Genomic DNA, 19678 nt, shown 5'->3' on the forward strand with positions numbered 1-19678 from the left:
TTGCAAATTTTAAAGTACGAAGACACAGACTTTGGTTTGAGATATGGAGTTTTCACATCAGGGATACTGAACCCATGATAAACTTACAAATAAATCTCAATAGAGAGCTCATTGGTAAGGCTATAATTCTAACACACCATCTAGTTAAATCTCAGGAAACCACATGGGGCAAGGGGAAAGCAATGCCTTAGCCCAGTGGTTCTCAACCTATGGGTCAAGACCCCTTTGGGTCATCAGATATCATGCATATCAGATATCCTTCACATCAGACATTTATATTATGATTCATAACAAGCAAAATTATAGTTATGGGGTAGCAATTTATAATCCTTATTATAACATAAATGTTCTGTGAAGGTATATTATTCCTTGTTGTTTAGTAAATAATAAAGAAATCATAGGTGCTCTCTTTATCATTTCCAATATTTGAAATTCATAGTAAATACTAAGATGTAAAATCTGAAAATCCAGAAAGTTCACTGTACTTGATTTAATATAAGTTATGTACAAAAACAAGTAGGAATCCAAAAACAGTGTGTTTTAGGACTAAGAAGGTAAGTGATTTATAAACCTGGTATAAAATGTATTTTCCTCCAACCTACCCGAAAATTATCTGGGGAGCTCAAGTGAAGCTTCTCCCTAATGTCCTCTGAAGCCCCCGCACACAGCCTGTAGAAAATATGGTAATTCCGCTCCTCTTTGCCCTGAACACAGATCCTAGACTTCTCTAGGAGGTAATGGGAAACAAATCCTCCAACAACCGAACTCTAAAAGACAAAACAGAACATACATTTTATATCTACCTATGGAATTGAAATAGAACTTAATGTTAAACAAATCTTTTCTAATAAACATTTGCTTATCAAAGAAGTTAAAATATTTATTAAAGACTAGACAAAAAACCCGACAATGTAAGCTTTGATTATTTCTCCTTCATTTTAAACATTGTTATTCACTCTCTACCCTGGCCCTTCCTAGCTTTTGAGCCTCTCCAGAATTAGAACTGACTTAGCAGTGCAGCCCAGTGTACACAGCAGCCCACAGACTGTTGCTGAAGAGTGCTCAGCTCGCCACCATGAAAACCTACTGTTAAGACACTAACTGCCCTCATGTGATCATTACAGACTAGGTAGATCAACAGATAATGTATTGCTACATGTCATACTGTGCCTGATGATCCTGGACATTATGACATGTTATCAAGGCAACAAAGGAATCAAGTATGAGTAAAAAAAAAAAAACTATAAATCTATGATTGGTGATGCATCCAAATACAATATTTTAATTTTAGACTAAATAGAAGTTCTGGATACTGATTGTAAATACATATAAATATACAATAATAGTTACAACAATAAAAATCTTAGAACTATACAAATTCTAATTCTAATTCTAATTCTAATTCTAATTCTAATTCTAATAAGACCACAAACATTTCCCAAATATATCACAAAAGCAACTTCCATTTACCTTTTCATTGAAATGAATTTCTACAAATTTTCCAAATCGACTGCTATTATTGTTTCGGACAGTCTTTGCATTTCCAAACGCTTCTAAAAGTGGATTAGCTATTGAAGAAGAAATGAAAATACTTCATCAAAAAAAAAAACCATGAGAAAGGCATGAAGAAAAATTATAAAGCAATATACTTATTACATCTCCACAAGGAGGGAAATTCGGGAAAATCTGGAATAAATTCTCTTAGAAATGTTAATACAGAAAAATTTTCAAGTAATGTCAAATTCACTAAGGATTAAATGTTTAGGCACTGTAATGGTTTTACTTTTGATTGACAAGTGGACAGGATCTAGAGTCATCTAGGGGACAAGGCTCTGAGGCAGAGAAAGACAATAGGTTCACAGATCACCATAAAGGAGGTATGTGAGCAAAGGCTTACAGGAGATAGGAAGGCCTCTCACACCGCTAAGAGGAAAGCATTCTAGACCACAAATAAGATCCTTCTAAAGTCAACTTCAAAGGCACCCAACAATAATAAATAAAAATTAACAATACCTTCAACAATTCTATCATCAATATCTTGACCTGTTCCATAAGATTCTGTCAGGTATCTATTTAAAATACAGGATAAAAAAATCCTTGAATAACAATAATATTGAATACAATAAATTTATGTTTACTATTGAATACATATCAAACTAATAAAACACGGATCATCAATGTAACTGGTAATGGTTTTGAAATTTTTATTTCTTTTATTTATGTTTCTGTATTGCATGTCATGGAATCACATTTGCAAGCTGTTTAGAAATATTCTGATTTTAACAGATTGTTTAAGTAGACTTACATAAGTATCTCTTAATAACTATTTAACTTAACAGCTATATACATTTACATAACAAATAGATAACTCTCATAAAGGACCCCACCATGAAAAAACTAAGAACTGAACTGGGCAGTGTGGCACACGCCTTTAATCCCAGCACTGTAAGGCAAAAGCAGGCAAATCTCTGTGAGTCCAAGGCCAGTCTGGTTGGCAGAATGAGCTTCAGGGCAGCCAGGGTTGTTAAACAGAGAAACCCTGTCTTGAAAAACAAAACAAACAAAAAAACCTAAGAAGTGCAATTGATTGGGTACAATTTTGATAATAATTCAGAATGTGCTGGTCTTAGCAGTATCTTCACCACTAGATTTAACTCCCTTGGATATGTGCAATGGTTCATATTGATCATCAACTCAATGGGACCCCGAATCATCTAGAAGACAGGTCCATAGCCATGTCTGTGGGGGACTGGTATAGATTAGGTTACCTGAAGTGGGAAGACCCGCCTTGACTGTAAGGAACCACATTCCATTCACTGGGCTCCTGGACCACATGGAGAAGAGCTAAGACTAGACACAAACACTCCCTCACCCTCCGCTGCTTCCTGACTGCAGATGCAGTGTGTCCAACCTTGGCCAACAAGCCTTCTCCACCACTGGGAAATTTTACCCTTGCACCCTTTTTCTCTTAATTACTTCTTGTCTGACATTTTGTCACAGCAGTGACAAGATTTACAGTACTTAAAATAACAGATCGAAACTACAGTCCTATAATGGTAAGGCTTCTTCACTTTTTAAATGTCATGATTGTACACCAAGTATTGAGAGTTTAATATCTTCACGGTAGAAAAGGGGATCTGATGAGAGATGAGATGGCGGAAGTCTAAATAAAAAGTAGTTTTGAAGATATTTCATATCACGAACATTGAGAACAGAATGTCCATTTGGATTCTGAAGGCATTTTCTGTGGTCCTTATTGCCAAGCCAGCACTAACCTCCTATGGAATCCTCTGAGAAAGAACACGTCAGAGCCAGCTTTCTACAATCTAGAGATTAGCTACCACAGGAGCTATTGATTTCTTCTAAATGATTCCATGAGTTATGCAATGATATTAAAAGTCAATTTACTTAAATACTCTCATCACCCCCAACACACACTCAACAACCCAAGTGTCTATCAACACATGTACACATACAGCAAATGTAATAAATTATATTCAGCCCTAAATTTCAGGAAGAAAATTCTAATGCAAACTATAACATACTATAACATGGGTGAGTGTGGGTTTTTTTTTTAAGAGGCAGGGTTTTACTGAGTTCTCTAGGTTCCTATCCCCATGAGACTAAAGTGATCTTACTGCCTCAGTCTCCCAAGAATCCATGTGTGTGTGTGTGTGTGTGTGTGTGTGTGTGTGCACATATAGCCACATTCACTCTAACCAGCTCAAGCATAAATCATATTTAACTTAAATGAATTAAGGAAGTCACTGAAATATTAATACAAAACAATGCCACTTAAACAAGGTAGTTAGAGAAAACCATAGAAACCCAAAGGAGAACAGTGGTTGACAGCATCTGGGGGAGTAACAGGAGGTATTTAATGAGGACAGTTGATGGACTTCTGACATGAAGAATCTAGACTACACAATGGCATGAATGTGACAACGTGAATATACTTACTACTGATGTTCAAAAGGGGTAAGTCGACAAACTCAGTGTTATGCATTTTTGAACCATGAAAATAATGTCTGATTGTTCAAAACATCTCAGACAAGCTAAACACTCACCTTAGAACAAACTTTGTATTTTCTGTTTTGCCAGCTCCTGATTCTCCAGATACAATGATAGACTGGCTCATCTTGAGCACCTTCATGTCTCGAAAAGCCTTATCAGCTGGGGACAAAGTAACACAGGAATAGAGTGAGGAAAGTTATTAACAAGAATTTACTGTAGGGGCCCTTACTCCTAAAGAAGTCATGAATAATAAAGTTAGTCCAAGGGTTTCTTTCTGTATTTACTTGCAGCGTTCCTAATAGAGAAGTAATACGAAACCCAAACATCTCAGGACTGAGCTAGATAGTCTCCACACTGAGCTTTGCTCAGCTCGCCCAGATGCCAGAGCAGTTCTGCAGACGGACTGGAAATGCTGAGTGTGCATAACTAATGAGTTCCCCAGTGAAAAGCAAGAAGGAATGAGCTTCCAATTAGAAATCTGGCAACCAAAGCTATTGTGAGAGAGAAAAACAACTGAAAATAAATCTACAGAATAATTATTTCCAGCTCCAACCACCTACCTGTAGATTTTATAGTTTCCTTTTATTAACAGCTGAGTGAGAAAATACTGACCCAGAAAGATAAACACATAAATTGAATCTTCAGATGTGTATGTCTCATTTGGAATAACCACAGAGATCAGGAGATCAGTAAGGGGTCACTGGGAAGTGGGGCTTTCAGGGAAAGTAAGATGCTGTGATATGAGGGGGGTTGTGGAATAAGAAAGGTTAAAAGGGGTCTGGAATGGGAGGGCTGGAAAGAGGGAATATGAGGAGAGAGAACTCACACTAAAGACCTTCTAAAAACAGTCATAAAAATCTATACTGCAGAAGCTTCCTAAAATATAAACAGGCCTATATAAAAAGATCTTAAATGAAGTCACCATCTGATGGGACAATCTCTACTTATCTCTACTAGATAAGACAGCTAACAAATAAAAGGCCCAGTGTTAGAAATATGTTAATCTATTGAAGCTATTAGCCAATGAGGTCCCAGAGACCCCAAACATTCCCTGCTAATTGTCATTGCTCTTGGTTATCCTCCAAAATTTGACAGTAGGACCCCCATTGCTTCAGGCATCATATACTTGAGTCAAAAAAAAAAAAAACCATAGAGAAATAAAGCTGGAACTGACCTGAATGAAAGCCTCATCCCCATTGGCTAGCATTCCTAATGCTGGGAGGGTGCTGGGCATGTTACTAAAGGAGAAAAGCAATGCAATCTTATCTAAATGTGAACCATGCAAACTTCAGTGACCATGTGCCTGGTAAGATACGGTCACTGGCGCAGTAGTGGCATGGAAATCACAGGGGTAACCAACCACTTTCCTTTTGAATTTAAGGTCCTCTGCACAAGATGAAACCCATGGATGGCATTGTTATCAGGACCAAGAACCTATGACTATCCAAATCATAAAGCATCCTATTAGTCTGCTAACAAATTAAAATATTAAGCCAACTCCTAACTACTTCTCATTACACCCACAGATTATTGCATCTCTCAACCCTCATCAGGAAAGGTTCTCTTTTTTAAAGACCTATTTCTTTTTATTTTATGTGTATTGGTGTTTTGCCTGGATATCTGTTAAATATACTGCGTATGTACAGTGCCCGCGGGGACCAGAAGAGGTCATCAAATCTCTCTAGAACCATACTTTACAGGAGGTTGTAGGCTACCATATGGATGCTTAGAACCAAATATGGGTCAGCAAAGCTCTTAACTACTGACTTATCTCTCCAGCCCAAGACATAGTTTTTGGCATCTGATGGTGATTAACACAGATTCCCACAATTAGTCAGGGTTCAGAAAATAACTGATTATGGAATGCTGAGTCCTATAGATCACTCAGTCCAACTATATCACAATCTCCCCCTCCCAAGGTTCAGGGATCACTACAGAAGAGGGGGCAGAAAGATTGTACCAGTAAAGGCAGTGGGTGGTGATTATAAGGACATGGTGGCTTTGAGACAAGAGGACAGTGGTATATATGAATTCACAAAGGTTGTAACAGCATGCGCAAGACCTGTACAACCTCAGTGTGTTCAAAACACAGCATGGAATTGGGGCTGGGAGGTGGACATGAAGTTTCACCCCTAGCTGAGGTGGTTAGTGGCTGCCAGAAGAGACAGAGCTGGATTTTGAAGAGTGTGACCATTGTAGGTCTGATATGGTCCAGCAGATAGCCACATGCCTGCCTAAGACTACATAGTCAGCACTAACAGGACTCAGTGTAGGCTTACAAAGGAAAAGAAACATAAGACCCAAAGGAGGGTGGGAATGGCATCTGAAGTTGATCTGGGCAGAGATGGGTAAGGGTAAGGGATCTCAGCAAAACACACTGTATATAATCTCAAAGAGTTAACAAAACACTTGAAAAGGAAATCATGTGGAATTTTGCTTTCTGTATTATTAAATTTAAGTATCATATAAACTTGTCAACATTTCTAAAACAAAGTGCTTTAAATATCCCTAACTTAGGATTATTTATACAGAATTTTTATCAAATTTTTTACATTATAATAATTGAAGCTGTAATATGTCCTAGATATCCAGATAACACAAAATCAGCACAATTAATTCTGTTCATGTGACTAAACTTAAAACAAAGTTGAAATTCATTCCCCCCAGAGATCTTCACACAAAATTAGCTACACTCAGAAAGGTAAATATCACATGTTTTCTCTCCTGGGACTTGAAAGCAGAAGGGAGACTAACTTGTGAAGGCTGGGGTTGGGGGGGCAGCAAGAGGAGAGAGGAACAGCAGAAGAAGACTTTGAGAACAATACATGACACAATTTCCTCAGAAAATATCATCATGAACTCATTTTTTCAAAACAAACATTAAAAAAATAATTCCAAAGCAATTTGGCTCAAGAAGGCAATTATTTTTCATCCCAAACATGTGCCGCCCACATGAACAAAAATAGATTTACAAATGGCTTTCCTTCTCAGAGCAAGCCCCAAGCAAGATTGCACGGGTATTCCCACCAGTCCACTGTGATTGAAGCATCTGCCTGCATCGTGACGATGCTGTGAGGGGAACCTTTGGGAAGGAGGGCCCACTAAGAGGTCCCTAGAGACATATTCTGAGAGGATGATTTCTCACCTGACACCTTGGGTTCTACAAGAAGGGGTTGTTATGAAAAAGAGCAAGCCTGGGACCTCCGACTACATCCAGAAACCTGCATCCTTACAATCACCCTCCACTCTGCTCTGAGAGTCTTTCTTCTCTCTTCCACAGTGATCTCTGAGCCTCTACTGCTGGTTGGAGGTCAACTATGTGTTCTTGTAGTCATTGCTCTATGCCATGAGGGGATGCACCAAGAGGTGCTCCACACCACACCTCTGTGCCAGGCTACTATGCGCTAAATAACCTGCTTCTTCACGAAGAGGTATTTCAGCAGTGACGACAAATAGGACCATAAGCAACAGTAGCAGCTTCCCACTGTCCAACCTACAAAGGTCTCCCACACCTCTCCTCACATTGCCATTCTAAATACACTATAAGAAGTAAAGGCTGCAAACAAAAGCTGATGGATTTACAGTTTAAGCATTTAACTTTTCTACTGTGACCAGCTTCACCACATTCAGACTCTAATGTCTGTGCACTGTGCAGACTGATAAGAGACCATGCAGTGTGCATCAGAGCATCTGAGAACTATGAGTCAGATGGGAACTGCGCTACTATCGCTCCTCTGCCTTCTGGCTAAGATCAAGTGTAGGACTTGCACTACTTCCAGTAGCACGTTGATTCTGCCTGTATACAATGACCAACACTAGAAGTGAAGCCTAGTTCTGTCTGAACAAAAGCACAAGGGGAAAGTCTAAGGAGAAGGAGCACCAGAGACACCCAGCTGCTGGTTATGTCTAAGTCCAAAGGCTTGGCCAACACAGGGAACGTTGTGAGGACACATGTGGAACGTAAGTTCCCATGCTGATCAGTTACTTCATCCCTCAGTGCCTCAGAACGGGGTTCTTCAGGATGAGAGGCTGAGAAAGCCAAGACAGATGAGACTGTCTTCCCACTTAGGATCCTCAATGGTATGAAGCATCTACTGCTTGAAAGACTGTTTATAAAGCTACGGTGCAACTTAATACAAAGAAAAAGCCTGCTATTCAAGGCTTGCAGTGGCGGTGTATGCCTTTCACACTAGCACTCAGGAAGCAAAGGCAGATGGATCTCTGAGGTTTGTGGTCAGCCTGGTCTACAGACTGAATTCCAGGACAGCCAGAGCTACAAAGAGGAATACTTCCTTAAAAAAAGGGGGGGGGGCAAGCCAAAAACAAAACAAAACAGTTCCAGTCCTACACAAGTAACATATTTACAAGTGATGTCTAAGAGAGAGGTGGCCCTCTCCCTGAGTTGTAAAAAACACTGCCATTGAGATGGGAGTGATCATAAGGACTGAAAATACCAGTAGAGTCAGTCATGGTGACATACTGTCAATCCCAGTATTCAGAACATAGAAACAGGAAGATCAGGAGTTCAAAGGCATACTCAATGATATATTGTACTCAAAAGTTGCCTGGTATATTTGGCTCTCTCTCTCTCTCTCTCTCTCTCTCTCTCTCTCTCTCTCTCTCTCTCTCTCTCCCTCTCCCTCTCCCTCTCCCTCTCCCTCTCTCTCTCAAAAAGGTACTATAAAGTTGTCTTTTATTAAGCCTACTTTCAGTGGAGCAGGTACACCTCAGAGGGCACAGGAATGTGATAAATAAGGAGGCATGACTGACCCATGAGTTGGCCACAAAGTATCCAGGCCCTCCCTGTGTAGGATACATACCCCTAACAACACTAATACACCCAAGAGGCATATGGGCCTTGCAAAATATGTATTCGACACACTGTATCATTTATTGAATAAATAAACTAAGAGTCTAGCATTTGCAACCTTGTACCTGAAGGCCTGGCCAGGAATGTGGCCGGCATCTGTGATCTGACCCGTGAAGGGCTGCCCAGAGGTGTGCCAGGCATCTGAGGACTGAAGAAACACTGCCATCAACACTAGAGGGTGTGCACTCAAACTCTGCCCCACCCAGCTCTGTCCCCTTTACAAGTATCCTTCTATTTAATATCCCCTGTCACTCTAGCAAGACTTCTCTGTGCTCCTGTCTTACCTTCCCCATCTCCTTCCTTCTTCCTCCCCCCTTCTCTTCTCTTATTGTAGATGATCTGCCCTTTCCCTCTTTTGTTTTCCTTCTGACTGGTTTTCCCACAGACCATGGGCTAGCCTAGTGCGTGGGTCTCCATACCTCAGCCCCCTGAGGCCAGGAACCCTTAGGCTACTTGACTGATGTGCTCTCTTCTCTCTTTTCAGCCCCTGTAGCCAAAGCTGCCCTACCCTCACCTTGTCTGGACTGCTCCCCGTTCTGTTAATTTTCCCCTCCTCTCATTTCTCTATCAGCCTGGTACTAATTACTAGTTTGCAGTGACTAAAGAACCTTTTCCTTTGCCTCTTACCCACCAAGGTTATTATTTTAGAATGTATTTGGCATCTAAGTGGCAGCTGTCAGTCATTACTGTGCGTTCATGGTGACCCTACACTTCTATGCTGACAGATTCTATGGGTAGTATTTCTACTTTTAGGGGACCTGGACATAGAACCTGATTTCAAACACCAGGCTAGGAAAGAAAAATAGCACATCAATCCTACTGCACCCTAGTCTCTCCTGCACAGTGTAAACATTTCCACTAAAAGACAAGTTTAAGATAAATAAATAAACAAACCAATAACCTAACCCCAGATGTTCAAAACTCCAGTGCAAAAACAGACAAAAACATGGCCAACTTGACGCCTCCAAAATTACTAATCCAACAGCATACTCAAACTTATGGGATATGATGAAGAATTTCTAAAAATAGAAATAGCAAGTGCTTACAGTTAAAAATATGGCAATCAAGGAGATCTCAAAGAAACACATAACAATGCATCTTGGGGCTGTGGAAGAACAAAACAAGCCAAATGGAAATTCAGTCAAGAGAAAGAAATAGTTAACATCAAGTAGAAATTAATAAAATGGAAAAGAAAAGAAAGAATACAAAGAATCACTGAAACAACGATTCTTTGTATTAGTCCTGTGGGAAAAAACAAGACTGACAAACCCTTAGCTAAGTGAACCAAAGAAAGAAAAGGCTAATATTCATAAAATTTGAGAAGAAAATGGAGATCTTACAACAGATACTAGGGAAATTCTCCGACCTATATTCCACTAAGATGGGAAACTTCAATGGAAATGTCCTATGTTCTCTCTTATGGGGATCCTGACTTCAATTTTTTATATTTCTAAGTTTAAATTGGAATAGGTTTTGTGGAGACCCAGGAATATGAAAAGGAACATGAGAAGCGTATACTGGGTGTGTGTGTGTTGGGGGGGGGGGAGGACCATACGCATAGATAGATGGAGACAGTAAAGCACATGTGATAGGAAAATACTGAGGTAACACTAGAGCAGGAAGGTTCAAGTGGGAGTGGAGTGGGGACCACAAAGGAAACAAAGTAGGCGTGCCCGCGAACAGAAGCTTGGCAAACAGGGAACTGTCACATAAAACCCATTAAGTTGTAAGGCAATGCAGAGACATTTTAAAGCTTGACTGGAGGGTACTCTGTATGAATTAGTTATGCTGCTCCAGAAGCCACTAGCCATTGAACAAAAGTCCCAGAGCCTTGTGAACTGTTGTCCAGGGAGACCACAGAGGCTCCCAAACAGTGGGGATGATTGCCCTTGCTCTTGGTCACCCACAAGAACTAGACAGAAAGGCTCTGTTGCTGAAGACGCCACACACGTGAAATGCAATGCACAGATACACCGAGCTGGACCTAAGCTTGAAGCGTCAGGGCCACTAAGCTCTTAGTGCTGGAAGGTGCTGTGCAGGCTGCTTTGGGGTGAAGTATCAAAGGCCTTAGTGGGCTGTAGATGCCGAGTACCATAATACCAACCTGCCAGGCAAGCTGTTCCCACTGGTGCAATAGTGGCACAGCTATTTGTGGCAGTGGGGTAATCAATCACTTTCTGATTTGATTTGATTTGATTTGAGTTCCAGCCCATGGAAAGAAACATATATCTGGTACAATAAACCTAGGCAAAATCCCATGGCTTCCTATGAGAAAACCTGACAGTGATATTAAGCTAAACGGACGTGTAGTCAAACAGCTGTTTAAATATTTATATTTATACCTTATACCAGTGCTACAATCTGCCTTGGCCAGAGAAGAATTTGGGGAGTAACAGTTGCTATAGAGACGCACGCCTGTCAGGAGGCTGAGGTAAGTAAGCGGCTGTGAAGCGCTAAGCTCTGAACAAGGCATCTGTAACACCTGTGATGTCACAGAAAAGGTGGCAAGAAAAGGTTGTAAGAACTTGAAGATGGAGAGATGGTTCAGTGGTTAAAAGCACTGACTGTTCTTCTGGAAGTCCTGAGTTCAGTTCCCAGCAACCACATGGTGGCTCACAACCATCCGTAATGATATCTGATGGCCTCTTCTGGAGTGTCTGAAGGTAACTACAGTGTACACTCATATACATAAATAAATCTTAAAAAAAAAAAAAGAACTTGAAGATGGAACAATCAAGGAAATGCTGTCTCTATGGGGACCTGTATATACATGACCTACACAAGACTAAAACATGAAAATAAGATGGAAATTAGTTTGAGAGAAGAGAGTTGTGGAAAGGGGTAAGAATGGGTAAAGGGATGAAAAATTATCACAATACATTGTATGAATGTATTAAATTATCAAAAATTAAATTAAATAATTTTATTGAAAAAATAGATGCATTTCTAAAATATTAAACCAAGATAAGATATTAACCAAAATTAAACCAAGATAAGATAAACAATTTAAGCAAGTCTATATCAAGATTTAAATAATAATTTTAAAAAATGCTACACTTAAAAACAGTTCAGGCCTATATAGATTCACTGTATCATTCTATCAGACTTATAAAGTACTATCAGAGCTTAACAAAAAACCCAAAACAGAAAAGGAAGAAATTGCTACTAGATTATTTGTAGGAAGCTAGTATCACCCTGAAGCCCAAATAAGACAGACATAACAACAAAAAACAAAATGACATAACAATGCCCCTGGTATTGACACAAAACTTACAAATAAAATACTTGAGCCGGGCAGTGGTGGTGCATGCCTTTAATCCCAGTGCTTGGGAGGCAGAGGCAGGCAGATTTCTGAGTTCGAGGCCAGCCTGGTCTACAGAGTGAGTTCCACGACAGCCAGGACTACACAGAGAAACCCTGTCTCGGAAAACAAAACAAAAAAATACTTGAAAGTTGAATTTAAGAATATAGCCAGAAGATCCTTTACACAATCAGATTGGCTTGAGTTCAGGGTCCAGGGATATATGCAAATCAAGAAACATAATACATCACTGAAATGGACTCTAACAGAGAAATCACATGAACGTTTTAATAGATGAAGAAAAGGCTTAGACAAAGTCCAGCATCTCTCCATGTTAAGATCTCTGAATAGATGAGGCATAAAAAGAGTATTCTCAAAATAACAATGGCTATTTGTGACACAGCTAAGCCAACACTGTGCTAGGAGGAGAAACTGGAAGCATTCCTACTAAAACCAAGACCAATGAAACAGCTTCAGCTTTTCCCACTCTCGTCTACATAGTGCTTCAAGTCTTGACTATAGAAAGAATACAAGAGAAGGAAATAAAAGAGACACAAATAGAAACATTAGTCAGAATACTAATTAACAGATGATTTGACTGGATATAAGAGGCCCTAAAGTATGCAACAGAAAACTTGGAGAGCTAAGGTATACTTTCAGAAATGTTGATGGAATACAAAATAAACATACAAAGATCATAGTTACACCAACATACACCAATATACACCAGCAAACACCAAAGACAAGCATGCTGAGAAAAAAAATCAAGGAAACGATTCTACTTGTAATTTTATCACAAAAATAAAATTAAATACCCTGGAAAACATCTAACTAAGGGAGTAAAAGATGCTACAATAAAAACTTCCAAATAATAAGAAGAAATAGAGAAGGATACTAGGAGAAAGACCTCCCATGCTCATAGGTGGAAGTAATCAATATTATGAAAACAGTTATACAGCCAAAATCAATCTACAGATTTAATGGAGTTTCCATCAAAATGTCATTCTTCACAAAAGTAGAAAAAAAGAAAATTCACAAGAGAAAACAAAAGATCCCAGATAACCAAGACAATCTTAACCTAGAAGAATAGAAGATACCACTATATCTGATTTCAAGTTGTATTGCAAGATAACAACAACAACAACAATAATAATAATATAATAAACAGCATAGTGCAGGCACAAAAACAGACATGTAGATCAATAGACTAGAATGCAATGCCCAAATACAAACCACCTGATTTTTTTTCACAAAGGTACCAAAGATATACAGAAAAGACAGCCTCTCATTCACATGTAAAAGGATGAAGCTAAATCATATTTCTCATCCCATTCAAACATCAACTCTTTGGGTATGGAAAACTTTAGTGTCAGACCTAAAACTCTGAAACTGTTAGAGGAAAATGTAGGTCAAATACAAGATAGACACATAGACAAAGACTTAGTAAATGGACTTAAAGAGTCTCCAGCTGCTCAGGAAACCATAACTGACAAGCATGGTCTCATGAAATCAATAATCTTTGAGTAGCAAAGGAAACATTAGGTGTCGAGACAGCCTACAGAATGTGAGAAATTTTTTCCAGCTACATATCTAACAAATAATTGAGATCTAAAATATACAAAAATTTCAAGGGGGGGTTACAGAAAGAACATCAGAGCAACAGAAAGGGATAGGGAGAGAAATGAAATGCCGATTGCCAGGAATGACATGACTGTCTCAATCCTGAACTCAGAGTAGTTATGATTATCTGCTCAATACTGATTCTGTCAAAACCCTGTCACGAGCAAGGAGGGCTCACAGTTCCTCACTGCTTCCTAAGGACTTATGTATAGTCAATGGTTGATGGGGAAGACAGAGGCATTTTCTCCAGTTAATAAAGCTATGATAAGGTGCCTACACTCCTGTAAATAAAACTAATTAAACCCATTGGGTCTCTCTCTCTCTCTCTCTCTCTCTCTCTCTCTCTCTCTCTCTCTCTCTCTCTCTCTCTCTCACACACACACACACACACACACACACACAAGACTAAAGAACAAATGCTGTGATTGGAACAGGCAGAGGATTCATGGGAGTGGTAGAGAGACCAAGGAAGGTAATGAGATAAGCACCATCAAAATACATTATGCACATATATAAAAATGTCCTAATGAATTAAACTACAACTTACCAATGGCAAAGACATGAGGTGGCATCGTCCCAAGAGATTTTCCTTGATATGACTTTATTGTATCCGAAGAATATATCTTAGGTATATCAAAGTACGGATTCACTGCAATCAGAATGTTGGCCACATACGTCTATGTAGGAAAGGCAGAAAAAAAAAACTGGCAGTTATAACTTTGCTTCAAAACTAAACAGGGAAAAGAGGAGAAACATTCAAAGACAGAACTCTTCGATTCTCATTCAAGCAAGACTTCAAAATCCACATTTCTAGCTCTATACTAAATATTTTCTGATTTTAAAGTACCTACCATTTCTAAAATTCCAAAGAAATACTTGTTTTCAAATAAATGTTTTTATGTTATTACACCACAGTCATTTCAAGGTCAACACCTTCAAAATCAAGATTATATCTTACCACTTTCCTGTGTCTCAAAAACAAAAAAATCCCCTCCTATAGTACTTCCTGGTACATGGCTTCACCACATCACCACCAAGGTCTGAGTGTCTAAATCTCCCATGGCAGCCTCTGCTGCTGAGTTCACTTAGGGACCCCAAGCTGGGTCCTACAGATCGATTCAGACCACTCAACCTGCTCCTAAAGCCTTTAAGGATCCTCCCCTGTCAGTGAATGCTCAGGAGTGACTTAGCGCTGAGATAACCACTTGGTCTTGGAAATTCTGCAAATTGCCAATCACTAGGATTATCTATTTCATGAGCAACTTGACTTTCCTTTAAAATTTGAAACTGGATTTGTTTTGTCTTTTTTTTCTAAGACCATAGAAATGTGCTAGGAGAACTTATAAAACTCCTACTCGGTAGACTTGTAGTTTATTAATACTGACAAAACTGGAACACACAAGATCATACTCTTTTCTTTCCAATTGTTGAAGAGAAGTGTAAAATCCTGAGCTCTCAAACAGCTAAATGCACACGATGCCCTGAAGCCACGTCGAGAGAAGAGTGACTAATGAAGGAAGAGGGGCTGCAGGCTTGGCTCGGCGATGTCTACTCAAACACAGGACCCAGGTTTGGTTCCCCAGCACCCAAGTGGTGGCTCACCACCATCCATCCATAATTCTAACCAGGGATTTAACACCCTCTGCGGACCTTCACATACACTGGTTACATACATGCTACACAAACATACATACAAGCAAAACACCCAGACACATAAAATAAAAATAAATCTCTAAATAAAATAAGAACCAATGTAAAGGATTAATATTCTCCTGCTGTTTTACTCAAATATGAAGGACAATAGTATTTCTGATAAGTACAAATGTCATTTAAACTATTACTCTAAATTGTTTCTTTCACATAATCATTCATGTATATAGGATAGCAATCAACACCTTTATTTAGCTTTTATAATAATAACAGATGCAATTATGGTTGCCCACATGTAAGGACTTTATAACTAAAAAGCCCAACTGGCTAAGAGAAAAGAACATAGCACTCACGACTTCAGGCCACCATGACAACACTTGACTTGAGATCTACCCAGGAGAAGCAGCCATCTGGTTATATCCAAATTAATTTTCAATCGTTTGCCACTAGTCAAACTCTGCAATAGTTTTAAAACTGTATAACTTCAGTGTCTCTGACAGCACTTGGTGAACACTGGAGTCTGTTCAACAGTAAGCTACAGGCTGAATAAACATTGCCTCTGAAAATATTTCTACCCAAGAATACCTATATTCACACCTAAATAGATTCTTTACTTAGTTGAATTTAAGGGCGAAACGACAGAAAAGTGCCTGGGGACATGTATGTTCTTCGGGGACAGACTACATTAGTTCTATTTCCCAGCTGTCACTACTTGGACAGATGGCAAAGACTAGATGTAATTTAGTCAGAATTAAGTAAGTACAATTAGGCAAATTGATAGTGATATAAAAGATTAAGACTGTCATTTGATCTTGTAAGTGTCAAAGAAGCCATGTGCGTCCTTCGTTCAAAAATAATGAAGCCCCGTCTTTATAACAGGATACCAGAGTGTGGTAATCTATCTCCAGCCGACAAAGAAATCTACAACCAGGTCTTAGCAGAATAAAATCTCACTCTTCTGTGCCTGGTGAATAATTATAATTAAGACACAGTGGCTAAATATCCATCTGAATGATCTGATAGAAACTACTTACACCAAAAGCATTGTCTTTCTTTATGTTTAATGATCTGGACATTTAGGGCCAGCATCAAAGAGCTAATGGAATCCTACAATTATTTAGGCTCCATGATCAGAATTCTTGTATATTTGATACTTCTTCAGGTATTCCCTTCCATTTTAGCTTATGTATTTTTCCTCAGTACGTTTGGTTTTATTTTACATCAATACATATAGGCTGCCTTAAATTCTCTGCACAGTGTGAAAGTGAAATTAAAAAGATCTATAGACATATGCCAAAAAAAAGAAGCCAATCAAACTCCAAAATAGTTTTTAAACACTCTAATTGGACTCTCATAAGCCTGACGTAAGCTCATTGGCTCTCCGACTTCATTATCTCCTTCTGCAGATTTTATTAAATGCCCACTGTGTACCAGGCTCACGGGGAGCTCCACACGGCAAGCACACATTAGAACTCTCATGCCCATCACACAAAGACCAAGCAGGGCAAAATCACACGTGGCATGTGAGACAATCAGCCACAAACACTGAAGACGCTGGTTGAATACTTACGTAGATTCTGTCTTTACTGTACCGAACTTTGACATTGTGAAGGAGCGTGGCTTCATTTAAGTACATCAGTGAACCTACGACAAAGGATCGGATTAGAGAATTAAAAAACAAAAGGCAAAACAAAATGCTTTATGCTAATCATAATCACTTTGGTCCCAGTTTAAACGTCACTTTCTTAGGGCAGATTTAATCCCATGCTTTTAGAATACATGTACATCTAAACCCCATGGGCTAGTATAAAACGTCCATTTGGGGTACACTACATTGGTAGAACACCTACCTAGAAGAAATCCTAATTACATATGTCTGTGAGAACTTTACAGGATACATTTCCAGCTAGAAGCATTATATCTAGTGAGTACCAGCGAGTGTATACTCTGCTGAGGGTGGGTTTCATTGCCAACTGTCAACCAACTGTAAAGGACTACTGTAGGTATTTATGATCCAACAAAGTGAGATGTTAATCCAGTCTGACACTCGGAAGCTTACAGATAAAATAATAATAATAATAACAACAACAACAATAACAACAATAATAATAAAGAATACAGCTTTAGAATGGCAAAGGACCTTGAGATCATTTGGGTACTTCTCACAAAGACTGAGAAAGTCAGGGCAGAAGACATCATAGTCATTTTAATCCAGCAACTTTATGAGTTAAGTTTAGAGTCAGGCTAGACTCGTTTTTCTGTTCTGTACGGTCCATCTCAGGGCCTTCTCTATTTAGTCCCTGCACACTCCCATCTCCCCTGCTTCATTTCTATTACACTCTAGAGCAGACAGTACCGCTCCTCCCACCTACTTTGTTCGCTGTGGGGAGCACAATTTTATCAGTTATCCAACTTGAAAACAGTAGTCAACATCAGAGCCATCTCCTCTTGTCTCCCACTTGAAGTGTCCAAGTCTTCATATAACACAAAAATGATATAACTATTGCCAGGTTCATGGTAAATTTACTAATGTCAACCCGATCCGAATCCCTGGCATGTCTCTCCCTCCTTGTCTACAGCTCCACTACAGCAGGATTGGAGGGAGGTCACAGGATCTCTTTTGTGGTTATGGTGACCTCTTATTTGTCTATTGCTCTCCCTCCTTGTCTACAGCTCCACTGCAGCAGGATTGGAGGGAGGTCACAGGATCTCTTTTGTGGTTATGGTGACCTCTTATTTGTCTATTGCTTTCATCTCTCTTCACTCCAATCCAGACTGCAGAATGGAGGACCTAAACCAGAGCACTAACTAAATCTCTCTCCATTTTAAAAAACACCCCTGGGGCTCAATCACCTACAAGCATTCACCTTAAAATCTACTCAAGGCTCTTAGTAAACATATATTCAAATGGACACTTTTACAATTTCCTATGACCTGTATGAATATATAACTTGAACACAAAGTGAGCTATTTATCGCACTCACAACACACTCATGAATTATCTCTGCTTACAACACCCTTTCCATCTCTACATACACATAAGCTATATATCCTCTCAAGTCACTTCGTCAAAATGACACCTTTGAGATGGATACAAACCAATCTCAAAACGATACTTCTCCAATCTCCCCTCTTCCAAAGCTAGTCTCTTCTCTGTCATTTCTACCTGATACTTTCCATGTCTGTCAGGATTAGGATAACAAGTTTACACTTCTGGTTTTAGCTATTAAACCAAATAGTTGAAGGCGAGAAGTAGCATAGTTCAGTTGTTTTGCATGGCCCCTCACTAAGCACACATGTATGCCTTCAGTGCCTGCATCTCTAGTATAAATGCCAGTCGTGCCTACAGGAGGAGCCTCTTGCTAGACTACCTTGGCAAAGAAATGCCCTGTCTCTGCACATAGACAATGCAGTCGGTTCTCTTTCCAAGGGCCCTGTTGCTTTCTGATGCCACTGAAAGCAGAATAAGAGTAGGAAGTAAGTTAAGTTGGGGCTCTTGACTGTCAAACTGAATCTTTTCTCTGAACCAAGCGAGAGAAGATTTAGAAGCACTGGGCAGCGGAGGTGCATCTGGTTTGCCGATCGAGTCCCCTTTATTCTATAGTCCTAATCTCCTTCCACCCTCATCCCCTGGAAGCCTCATCTACACTTTTGATTCTTTATCCACAGCAGACACACCTCTGAGTCTCTCCCTACACCTCGCTTCTCTCTTACACACCTGCTTATACACTAGCAGCTGCTTCCTCTAAGAGGAAATTGCTGATAGCACATCGCACGTGCACAGAGCCAGTCGGGTAACCCTACACGGACATGTGATGGCTGCTAACTCCACTCCTTCACCCAGTCCTTACTCCCCACCTGCCGTCTCAAGGACATCTGTTCACCCAACCAGATAAACCCCTAATGGCAAAAACCCATCAATGGCAGGAGGTTCCCCAGTCACCCTGCTCGTGGAGTGGGGGGGGGGGGGATCTGCTCTTTGTCAGAGTGGGGAATGTTAAGTCTCAACCACTTCCCTGGTGGTTTGATCCGGGAACATTCACAAGGGTCCAAGAAACAACTTCCTGTCCGGCCTCCTTCCATCCCTTCCAGCAGCCAGCCCTAGGGGTACTTGCTCTAGCTATTCATATGGACTGCTTACCTTTTCTGTCCAAGTATTTATAGGTTTAACTACAGCCAAGGTAACAGTATTTTTTGAGACAGGGTCTCATCATGCAGCTCTG

At 39.7% G+C, this 19678-nt stretch overlaps 1 protein-coding gene across 5 annotated transcripts in view; it reads right to left on the minus strand.

Moving 5' to 3' along the window:
• The window catches only part of Myo6 (myosin VI), a 135986-nt gene that overhangs the window by 59638 nt on the left and 56670 nt on the right, over positions 1-19678 (minus strand). For all 5 annotated transcript variants that reach the window (XM_052187742.1, XM_052187741.1, XM_052187745.1 and 2 more), the window contains exons 4-9: positions 17026-17099; positions 14353-14482; positions 4068-4173; positions 2014-2069; positions 1471-1568; positions 603-767 (exon numbers count right to left, since the gene is read on the minus strand). In XM_052187742.1, the coding sequence (XP_052043702.1) occupies positions 603-767; positions 1471-1568; positions 2014-2069; positions 4068-4173; positions 14353-14482; positions 17026-17099 (629 nt within the window). The remainder of the gene's footprint in view (positions 1-602; positions 768-1470; positions 1569-2013; positions 2070-4067; positions 4174-14352; positions 14483-17025; positions 17100-19678) is intronic.

This window comes from Apodemus sylvaticus, chromosome 7, assembly GCF_947179515.1.
Source record: "Apodemus sylvaticus chromosome 7, mApoSyl1.1, whole genome shotgun sequence".
In the NCBI taxonomy this organism is placed as follows: Eukaryota; Metazoa; Chordata; class Mammalia; order Rodentia; family Muridae; genus Apodemus; species Apodemus sylvaticus.